Source organism: Passer montanus, unplaced genomic scaffold (assembly GCF_014805655.1).
Source record: "Passer montanus isolate IOZ18808 unplaced genomic scaffold, ASM1480565v1 scaffold383, whole genome shotgun sequence".
In the NCBI taxonomy this organism is placed as follows: Eukaryota; Metazoa; Chordata; class Aves; order Passeriformes; family Passeridae; genus Passer; species Passer montanus.
The window spans coordinates 17544-29084 of NW_024368630.1; the positions used below are offsets into that span (position 1 = coordinate 17544).

Below are 11541 nucleotides of genomic sequence, written 5' to 3' on the forward strand. Positions count from 1 at the left end.
GAACCCAAATCCCTGGGGACCATGATCCCACAGCACCCCCAACCCCGAATCTCCCCAGGAATGGAGACCCCAATTACTCTGGATCCCCATTCTCCTGGACACCCATTCTTGGTTCCCCACATCCCCTGAGTCCCCCACTCCTGGACACAGCATCCCGCCCCATGCCCCCAGACTATCCAAAAATGTCTCCAGCCTCTGCCTAGCTTGTGGCCACCCTGCCCCCACCAAGAGCCACCTACATGTGGGGACAGACGTGACCTCGCTTCCTTCCCCTTCATCCAAAGAGCCACAACCGAGGGGAGCGGTAGCCACAGCAGCGAGTGACAGCCAGTGCACATGGCTGGGGACACCGGGATGGCCGGGAAGGTGGCGCTGCTCCTGTGGGGTGAGTGCCCCAGGGACGGGTATGACAGCCCAGGGATGGGTAAGGGAGGGGGCACAGGGGTCTGTGGGGTCCCTTGAAGACCTCAAGGCCAGCAGGGCATGAAGCCCACTGTGAACAGAGTTGTGGGGTGGCTCTGGGGTCAGGAACAGGGGACAGGGAGAGGATCTGGGATGGGGCGACAGGAACAGGAGGATGGAGATGTGGGGACAAGGATATGAGAGAAGGAGCCTTGGGGCTGGGGCAGCTGTGGGGACAGGGACACAGGGATGCAGGACAGGGACAAGGGGACAAGCACCCTGTGCCTGGGCCATGGGGACAGGTACCAGAGGAATGTGACCACAGGCACAGGGCCATGGGGTTGTGGCTGTGGGGCTGGCAGGGGTGACCTGAGCCAGCACGGGGTCCTCATGCCTGAGCATGGCTTAGCTGCTGTGTCCCTGTCCTGGAGACATCTGTGCCACACCCGTGTCCCCACAGAGACCTTTCAGTGACAGCCTCCACAGCCCGTGTCCCTGTATCTCTGTCCCTGCAGTGCCAACCCCACTGAGCCCTGTCCCTTCTCCCTTCCAGCCCAGATCCTCAGCCTCACTGGTGAGTCCTCGGGGGATGCCATGGCCCCACCCCGCTGTCCCCAGACACGCAGTGGCCCAGGCAGGCTGGTGTTCCCTATCACCCGCAGTTGCTCAGACCACCCACCTCTATGTGGAGCCCCCCTGGAGGCCGGCGGTGCTGTGGGACCGGGTGACACTGACCTGCCAGGGCTTGGGGACCGCTGGTGCCACCACCTGGTACAGGGATGGTCAGCGATGGGAGCAGAAGGGAAGTTACAGCCTCACTGTCACCCAGAAAGGCACCTACACCTGTGACAGATCTGGCACTGAGCAGAGCCCCCCCGTGAGTGTCTCAGATGGTGAGTTGGATGTTCCCAGCCTGGCAGCCACAGGGATCCTGAGGGTTCTCCTGTGTGACCAGAGCCCATCCCCTACTCTCATCCCAGAGAGAGGAGTCTTCTCTCACACAATGGGTGGTCTCTGGTGCCTCTCGGTGCCATCATCAACCTCCTGATTGCTCCTGGTGTGACTGGTCCCCTTCGTCCCCCAGAATGGTTGGTGCTGCAGGTGCCAGCGCGGGTGCTGCTGGAGGGGGACACGGTGACACTGCGCTGCCGGAGCTGGTGGAACAAAACGCTCACAAGCGTGTACTTCAACCATGAAGAGAAGTATCTGAAGGGGCCCAAGGATGGGACTGAGCTGTCCCTGTCCCCCCTGCAGCTGAGCCACAGCGGCCACTACCGCTGCCAGGGCTATGTGGGCTATGGCGTGTCAGTGTGGAGGAAGTCAGAGTGGGTGAGAGTGAAAGTGCACAGTGAGTGCAGGGATGGGGACAGGGAAGCCTGACATCCTCCAAGGGTTTCCCCAGCACTGCCTGAATCCTTCATCCCTCCCTTGACTCCTCTCTGTCTCACCCACAATTTCCCAAGTCCCACTTGGTTTCCCCCAGGACTGCCCAGTTCCCCCTGCAGATCCCTCATCTCTCTCTTTGTCCTCCCCAGCCCTCCCTGCATTCCCCACCCCTTCCAAGCTCCCTGCTGCACCCTCTGCTCTCCCTTCCTTCTCTTCTTCATACACCCATCCATCTCTAAACCCCCAATCATTCCCTGAGTCTCCTCAGTCTCTCCTGTGGTTCCCCATCCCTGCCTGGCTCTCTCCCATTTTCCATGGGGTCTCACCATTGTCCCCATGTCCCAACATGCCTCCCAGGGTCCCCTTCTGCTCACTGGGATCCTCTCTGCTCCCTTCCAATCCCCCCTCTTTCCTCTACCATGTCTCCCACTCTTTTTAGGTCCCCAATCCCCACTGTGTCCCCCTGTAGGTGTCCCAGTCTCGGGGGTTTCCCTCTCAGCGCAGCCCCCCGGGGGACAGGTGGCACTGGGGGACCTCCTGGTGCTGAACTGTGTGGTTGCTGCAGGGACAGGTCCCCTGTCCTTCTCCTGGCACCGGGTAGGATTGGGAGAACTGCTGGGCACCAATGACAAACTGGAGCTGCACCAAGTAGGGATCAATGACAGCGGCCAGTACCGGTGCCGGGTCAGAAATGGGGACACCGTGGCTGAGAGTGACCCCCTGAATATCACCATCCTGGGTGAGCAGGACCCTCGGGCTGGGGGTGACCCCACCCATGACACCCCAATCCCACCTCTCCCGTGCCAGCCCTGTCTGTGTCCCCACAGTGCCCGTGGCCAATGCCACCATCACCCCCGGTCCCCTGGCACACCAGGTGCACACAGGTGACAACGTGACCCTGCGCTGCTCAGTGCAGGTGGGCTCAGCCCCTGTCACCTTCACCTGGCTGCACAATGGGCAGGAGGTGGCCCGGGGTCCCCTCCTGGAACTCAGGGACATCGACGTGGGACATTCGGGCACCTACCAGTGCGTGGCCATCAACCAGCTGGGACAGGATGGGCACCGCGTGTTCCGGGCACTCAGCCCAGAGCTGGCCCTGGTTGTGATACCACAGGGACATTGGGTCACAGGTGGGGTCACACAAGGTCACAGGGTGGTGCAAATTACCTGAGGTGATAGGTGACCCTGATGTGTCCCCCTCTGTTTCTTGCAGTGGCTGCAGGGGTCCCTGGGGCCCTTTTGTTGCTGCTCCTGCTCGTGGGTGTCATTGTGGCCTGGCAGCGCTGGCACCATGTGGGTGGGTGACAATGAGGGAACAGGGGTCCCACGGAGCTGTAGAGGGCCCTAGAGCTGGGCAGCGATAGGGCAACACTCACAGCCCCAGAAATGGAATCTTAACTGAGGGTCCTGTAAGGTTTGGGGAGGTGCTGGAGGGTCTTGCATGGATGTTAGGGGTTCTTTCAGGGTCCCTGGGGGTGTTTGGTGGGTCTCTGTCTCTGCCGGGCTTTGGGTCATTGAAGCAGTGTTGGTTTGGGGGCACTGGGGAGGTTCATGAATTCTGGGGGACTTCAGGGATGCTTGGGGGTCCTGTGGGAAATGGAGGATCCTGTAGTTGTTCAGAAATCCTGAGAGGGGTCAGGGCCTTGGGTACCCCAATGTTATCCCTCCCCTCTTTCATCTGCAGCTGCCAGGAAGAACCAGGAAAGGTGAGTGGAGACTCAAAACACCCTCTCCCCTGTTACCCCAACCCCAAGACCTCCCATTCCCTCCCACCCACACCGCCTTTATTCCCTCAGAGCCCAACCGTATTCCCCAGGAGAGGTGCTGTACACAGACGTCGAGGTCACCAAGGGAACAGGGGGTGAGTACAGGGGGGACACACGCAGAGGGACACGCCACCCACGAGTGTCACCCCATCCAGATCCCACAGCCTGTATCTCTTGCAGTGTCTCCCTGTGCCACCACACTCCAGGATCCCCAGGTGACCTACACGGAGCTGTGGGGACACCAGGGGCCACCACGGGAACCCGGTGACATCTAGGGAAATGTACTGTGACAATGGTGGGACCTGGGGGCACTGGGGTCCCCACGCATGGGTACACACACGTGTGTGTGCTGCCACTAAAAACTGCCCCTGTCCCTCCCTGTGGAGGCACAAAGATCCCAAAGGGCTGAGAGAAGAACAATTTCCTGAAACGGCAACGAGATGGAATAAAACCAACAGCAACAAGCTTCAGAGTCCAAATGGTCATAAAAGGAAAAATTTCCAGGGAAAGCACCCAAAAAGATCAAACCCCAGACATTTCCCCCAGCACGTTTCCTCTGCCAGAGGAACATGGCAGGGCCCTGGATCTCCAGTGCTCTGATGGCCAAAGCGGCCTTCGGGAGGCTCTGTAATCTCTTGTCCCCTGTCCCAAACCCCTCCTCTGCCGTGTTCCCCACACCAGGATGGCAACAAGGCCCTGTGGGTTTTCCAGAGCCTCCCCCTTTTCCAGGGCAGTTAAGATCAGGCCATGGCACAGGGTGGGGTGTCAGAGACAGGAAAACTTTGATGTCTGGAGACATTTTGGAACACCCGTGTGTGGCAGGGCTGGGTCAGGCCTTGCTTTTGGTGAGACAGGGCCCATCTGTCCATCAGTCTGTCAGCCATGGCACATTGGGGACAGTGTGACGCTCTACCAAAGCCAGCTCCTGAGTGGCTGGGTGACCAGAAGTGCCACCTGGGGAGAGAGCCCTTGGTGGCCCAACTGGCTTAAAAGGCACAGCATGAGGTGGCCCAGTCCCTGACCCTGTCTTCTCTTGTGGTGCCTGTCCCATCCACGCTGGAATCCAGGAGCTGGCAACTTGTTTAAATGAGAAATATCTGCCGAGGAAATTGGTAACATTCCTGGAATGAAAAGAAGACTCATTCCTAAAACTTTTTAATTTCAAAAATGATGGGGCTTCCAGGCCAAAGTGTAGGAAAAGGAACAACAGATTTTTACTAGGAAATTTCTAAACCAGAACAGAACAAACAACACAAACCCACAGCATGAGGTGGCCCAGTCCCTGACCCTGTCTTCTCTTGTGGTGCCTGTCCCATCCACGCTGGAATCCAGGAGCTGGCAACTTGTTTAAATGAGAAATATCTGCCGAGGAAATTGGTAACATTCCTGGAATGAAAAGAAGACTCATTCCTAAAACTTTTTAATTTCAAAAATGATGGGGCTTCCAGGCCAAAGTGTAGGAAAAGGAACAACAGATTTTTACTAGGAAATTTCTAAACCAGAACAGAACAAACAACACAAACCCAGAACTTTCCCTCCCGCTCAGCGCTGTTGGTTTCTGTGGCAGTTATAACCGCGGCCAGCAGGGGGCGCTTCAGGGAGCACTCCCGGCCAGCAGGGGGCGCCCCGGTCGAGCTCGATCCCCTCAGGGGCCATGGCGGCCTCGGGCGGGAGCCAGGAGGGGAAATCGCTCCTTTTGCAAACGCATGGGCACTGATAGGTCCCGGCACCCCTGCGAGCATCAGGAAGAAGCCACGAAGGCAGCAGGTTGCATCCCAGTGCCCAGTGGCAGTGTTGCAGTGTCCCAGGGCCGGGCACACGCCCTGTGCAACATCTGGCACCTCTCTCCATGATCCCGAATGGAAGGAAGGCAGCACCTCATTCCAGGCAGGTCTCGGGTCCACAGCAGCACCTCTGGTGGCTTTACACGACAATCCCTGCAAACCCTCAGCCTTTCAGTCAGGTGAGGAGGGCAGGGATGGAGCAGCTTTGGGGACACCTGGAATCCACACAGGGTCACTCCCCACAGCCCCACCATGGCCTTGGGGCAGGGCCACTGCTCGGTATTTCCACACTTTTTCCTCTTGTCTGACAGCCATACCAGAACCCAAATATTCTTCCCCGGCTGTTCCAAAGGGCTGCAGGTTTGAGACAGGAAGGAGGAGGAAGCCTGGCATGTTGTTGTGCAGTTTGTTGTCTCTTTGCAGGGTTTTGGGGGCTCTCTCAGAACCTTGCTACAACCTACTAAACTATCAATTGCTGCATTTCCAGACTGGTTCCCTCACAGCTGCCACTGCATGGGGGGTTTCCAGGGAGCCCTGATCTGAAAACCATCAAAGACCCTCACGGAGCCACTGCTTGGGCTCCCTTTGGATTTTGTGCTTCTTGCAGGGTTGAGCAAACCACAGTCAAGCCATTTTTCCCCACAGAATTCTCACATCTGCAGCAGCTCCACAAACCTGGGGCCCCTCAGAATCTGTCTGGGGAGACCCCCAGGGCGCCGGCACCTTGTGGAGGCTGTGCTGGGCCCTGGGTCACACCAAAATATGAGGCACTCAGGGAAGGAGCTATGAACCACAGTCCCACCCAGCCACTGCCCATCCCTGGGACCTCCATTCCCGTCGTAATCAGATCATGGGAAACTCATTCCTTATGTCCCACCTTGCCTGGGACCCCCATCCCAGTACTGATATTCCCCAGCATCTCCATAGCCCAGCACCCCATTCCCAAAAAACCCTCTCCCATTCATTCTATCCCCTGAAATCTCCCTTCCCCCCAGAACCTTGATTCTCCCAGGCCTCCCGATTCCCATGGGACCCACATTCCCCCTGCACTCCATCCTTGGCAAACACATCCTGTGACCCCAAATCCCTGGCACGTTGCCCTGGCATTCCCATTCCTGTGTCCCCCCAGCCCTGGGGTCCCCCATACCCATGGCCACCCCACTCCCCAGTGACTCCTCCTCCTCCTCAGGACCTTTATTTTCAGGCACTCCATCCCATGGGACCCCCCATTCCCCTGGACACCCATCCCTGCCTCCCCAAATCCCCTGAAACCCCCACTCCTGGGAACCCCAAATCTCACCTTGTCCCATCCAGCCTCATCCCCATCCGGTCCCGACCCTGCCTACATCCTGTCCCCGGCTTATGGCCTCCCTGCCCCACCAAGAGCCACCTACATATAAGGGCAAGACCTGACCTTGCTTCCTTCCCCTTTGGCCAAAAAACCACCACCCAGGGGACAGCCACTCCTGGCAGCGAATGACAGCCAGCCCACATGGCTGGGGACACTGGGATGGCCGGGATGGGGGCACTGCTCCTGTGGGGTGAGTGCCCTGGGCACGGGACTGACACCCCAGGGATGGGGAGGGGAGGGGGCACAGGGGGGCTGTGGGATCCCCTGAGGTCCACAATGCAAGAAAAGCCAGTACATGTTTCCCACAGTGGATCTTGGTGGGACTGTGACTGATGTAGGGTGGCTTTGGGGAGAGGAACTGGGAGCAGGAATTTGGGGATGGGGATGTGGGGACAGGAATGTGGGGACTGGCACCTTTGGGTTCAGGTCGCTCTGGGGACAGGGACAAGGGAACTGGGATGCAGGTACAGAACGGGACAAGAACCATGAGGATGTGGCCATGGGGATGGGATCATGATCTGCTGGGCCAGCATAGACTGTGTCCATAGTGTCCTTGTGCCCGGGGTGTCCACAGTGTCCCCATGTTCTGCCTCAGCCCATGGTGGCCTCAGTGTCCCTGTTCCCAAGGTGTCCGTGCCACATGATCGTGGTGCATGGGTGGCTGTGACCCAGACATGTCTGCTGGACTGCAAACCTTTTGGGGACCACCCGCACGCACTTTATCACAAGAACTGCTGTCCCCACAAGGTCAATTTGGGGACAGCCCTGACACCCTCTAACCTGGGTGCCACTGTCCCCACAGTGCCACCCCCACTGAGCCCTGTCCCTTCCTCCTTCCAGCCCAGACCCTCAGCCTCACTGGTGAGTCCTCGGGGGATGCTATGGTGTCGGTGTCATGATTTGAGGCTGGCACAATGCCAGTGCCCCCATGAAAACAAAATTTCCCTAGTGGCTTCTGTGAGATGTGATCAGGAACAGAGCAAAACAGGCTCTAACTTAGGAATAAAGGAAACAAACTTCATTAACTACAACATCTAAAAAGGAACAGACACAGAACTAAGAGTGAAAACCTTCCAAATACATTCCTCCTCCCTCCTCCTCCCCCCATTTCCTCCACAACATGAAATAACACCTCAGATTTCCACCCAGCCATCATCTCTCAGATAATCAGCTTTCAGTCCATCATCACCCCTCAAATAATCAACCCTCAAATCCATCAGGGAGAGAGGAGTCCCCCCTTGCACCACAGGCTTCCCCCGTATACACAACTGAAACCTCTTGTGTTTCCATGTCACTCGTGGCACCGCCCAGAGAACATCGGCCCTCGTGACTTCTCCCCCGCCATGTCCAGTGCTCTCACCACTACACATGGGCCAGGACTGCTTTTAGGGTTCCCCAATTAAGGATGCCCCACCCAGTTCCAACAAAAGCAGCAGTCTCTCAGCCTCGGGACACCAGTCCCCCCCCAGATTCCACCCGCTAGGGCCGAGGGGCCTCATGAACAGAGATCTTCCTCTTCTCTGAAGACAGAGGGCATCTCACACCCTCCTCAGCCATCTCTGTTCTCGCCACTGCTTCACTGCACTCTCTTTGGCTTCAAGGCATTGCCTCCCCCTAAATGCAGTCTCCGGGTCACAGGAAAAACCTGGTACTGTCCATGGCCATACAAGAGTCCAGCTCAAGGCCACTCCATCATCTCCTCCCACCTAGGATTCTTCTCACCTCTTCTAACATCCCTCACTTGTACTCACATTCACCGCACTTGCCCACTGCTTCATCTCTCTCTCCTCATGCAGATTCAGAAGGATCAGTATTTGTAAGGTTACCATTATTCTAGAAAGGGGTGAAAATCTTCACCTCTGTCTGCCCAGAACTCCCATGGCGGCCAGGCACCTTTTCATGCTGCATCCCCCTTCTGGCCTGCTGTGCTGCCAGTCCATGATATCGAATTCCAAGGCAGCACAGGCACTGGCTCTCTCTCTCTATCTGTCTCCCAGGGGGCGTGTGTGTCTGTGGGGGGGGGTGGGGGGCGGCGATGCTTCTCAGGGGTTTCCATCTTGCAAAGCCTTCACTCCAAGGCTCCGGCCTACCTCACTCGGCCACATGGCTTCCCCTCCCCCAGCCAGGACAGGACAAGTCTGACCTCCTTCACTGACCGAGACTATTTAAACCCCCTGTGTCCTCAGAGGCGGTCCATACCTTCAGTGACCAAACCAGGTGCCAATATTCAAACCCCAGCACTGATTGGTTTGACCACAACCTCCCAAAAAACTCACTTCCTTCTTAACCTACAACACATGCCCCTGCCCTGCCCCACTGTCCCCAGCCCTGCACTGACCCTTGCAGGCTGGTGTCCCCTGGCAGGATGGTGTCCCCTGCCACCCACAGGTGCCCAGACCACCCAGCTCCTCGTGGAGCCCCCTGGAGGTCAGTGGTGTTATGGACAGAGTGACACTGACCTGCCAGGGCTCGGGGACTGCTGGTGCCATCACCTGGTACAGGAACAGGCAGCGGTGGGGGCAGGCGGGACATGACAACTTAATTGTCACAGAGAAAGGCACCTACTGGTGTTACAGACCTGGCACCGGGCTCAGGCCCCCAGTCACAGTCTCAAACGGTGAGGGGGGTTTGGGTGTCCCCAGCCTGAAACCTGTGGGGACCCCGAGGGCTCTGGGTGGACTCCACTCCATGGGTCAGCTCCTGTGTGACCAGAGCTCGTCCCCTGCTCTCATCCCAGAGCGAGGAGACTTCTCTCTCACAATGGGTGGCCCCTGGTGCCTCCCAGTGCCACCATCACCCTCCTGATGCCCCTGGTGTGACAGGTCCCCTCTGTCCCCCAGACTGGCTGGTGCTGCAGATGCCAGCGCGGGCGGTGCTGGAGGGAGACACAGTGACACTGCGCTGCCAGAGCTGGTGGAACAAACCACCCCAAGCGTGTACTTCAACCATGAAGAGAAGCAACTGAAGGGGCCCCAGGATGGGACGAAGCTGTCCCTGTCCCCCCTGCAGCTGCGCCACAGTGGCCGCTACCACTGTGAGGGCTGTGTGACCCCACAGTGGAAGGATTCAGAGCAGATGACAGTGACATTGCGTATTGAGTGCAGGGATGGGGACAGGGAAGCCCGACATCCTCCAAGGGTTTCCCCAGCACTGCCTGAATCCTTCATCCCTCCCTTTACTCCTCTCTGGCTCACCCACAATTTCCCAAGTCCCTCTTGCTTTCCCCCAGGACTGCCCGGTTACCCCAGCAGCTTGCTCATCCCTCTCTTTGTCCTCCCCTGCCCTCCCTGGATTCCCCATCCCTTCCAAGGTCCCTGCTCCACCACCCTTGTGGGTGTTCCTGTGGGCACAACCCCTGGGGGACAGGTGGCACTTGGGGACTGCCTGGTGCTGAGCTGCATGGTGGCCGCAGGGACAGGTCCCCTGTCTTTCTCCTGGTACCGGGAGGGCTCAGGGTCACTCCTGGGCACTGACCCCTGCCTGAAGCTGTGGCACTCTGGGAACAATGACAGTGGCCAGTACCGGTGCCAGATCAGCAATGGGGATAACGTGGCCCAGAGTGACCCCCTGAATGTCACCATCCTGGGTGAGCAGGACCCTCGGGCTGGGGATGACCCCACCCACGGCACCCCCATCCCACCTCTCCCAGAGCCAGCCCTGTCTGTGTCCCCACAGTGCCCGTGGCCAATGCCACCATCACCCCCAGTCCCCTGTCACACCACGTGTGCACACAGGTGACAATGTGACCCTGCGCTGCTCAGTGCAGATGGGCCCAGCCCCTGTCACGTTCACCTGGCTGCACAACAGGCAGGAGGTGGCCCAGCGTCCCCTCCTGGAACTCAGGGACATCGATGTGGGACATTCGGGCACCAACATGGCCACCAACCAGCTGGGACAGGACAGGCACCAAGTGTTCATGGGTACTCAGCCCAGAGCTGGCCCTGACAATGACACCACAGGGACACTGCGGTACAGGTGGGGTCATACAGGGTCACCGGGGGAGTGCAAGGCACCTGAGGTGAGTGGTGGCACTGATGTGTCCCCCCTGTCCCCGGCAGTGGCTGTGAATATCAGCAGGACCCTCCTGTTCCTGCTCCTGCTCCTGGCTGTCATCGGGGGCTGTCACTGCTGGCACCACCGGGGTGGGTGACAGTGGGGGGAGATGGGGGTCCCACAGGAATGGGGAGAAGCCCCACACACTGCGGGGGCTGTTGGGGCATCACCCAAAGTCCCTGATCTGGATGAAGCTGAGACCCCAGTGACCTTTGCATGGGGTGCTCCCAGGCTTGGGGGCATTTTGGAGGGTCCTGGGCTGTATCAGGAAGAGCCTTGAGGAATATTGGGATGTCACTGGGATCTCCTGGGGGCTTTCACAGAGGTGTTGGAGATTTGTGCAGGAATGTTGGGAGATCTTCAGGAATCCTGGAGCAGTTTGGAGGTTTTCCTGTATTCCATTCTTGGGGTTCTTGGGGGTTTGAGGGTTGCTCAGGGGCCATGTGAAGAATCAGGGTCCCGTGGCAGTTCACGGGTCCTGGGGAGGGGGTGGGAGTACCTGGGTGTCTCAGGTGTTCTGGGGCTCCTCAGGTGTGGTTTGGGGTGCAGTGGCAGTAGTTCAGTAGAAATCAGTGTCTGGTGGGGGCTCAGGGGTCCAGTGGGCATTGAAAGGTCCCAGGTGGGGTTGGGGCCCAGGGCACCCCATGCTCACCTCATCCTCTTTTTCTTGCAGCTGCCAGGAAATCCGAGGACAGGTGAGCAGGGAGCTCCAGCCATGACAATCCTTGGGCCCCTCCCCAGACACCCCTCAGAACTCCCCTCTAGCCCTGCGGAGCCTCCAGAACCCCCTTATCCCCAC

General features: G+C 58.5%; 1 protein-coding gene across 1 annotated transcript; it reads left to right on the plus strand.

Moving 5' to 3' along the window:
• The first annotated feature begins 294 nt into the window (after positions 1 to 294).
• Positions 295 to 1804, plus strand: LOC120506298 (low affinity immunoglobulin gamma Fc region receptor II-like). Its single transcript, XM_039717683.1, has 4 exons — positions 295 to 385; positions 956 to 976; positions 1065 to 1295; positions 1487 to 1804. Exons 1-4 carry the CDS (start codon positions 337 to 339, stop codon positions 1780 to 1782), a joined length of 597 nt encoding a protein of 198 aa, XP_039573617.1. The 5' UTR covers positions 295 to 336; the 3' UTR covers positions 1783 to 1804.
• Positions 1805 to 11541: the final 9737 nt, after the last annotated feature.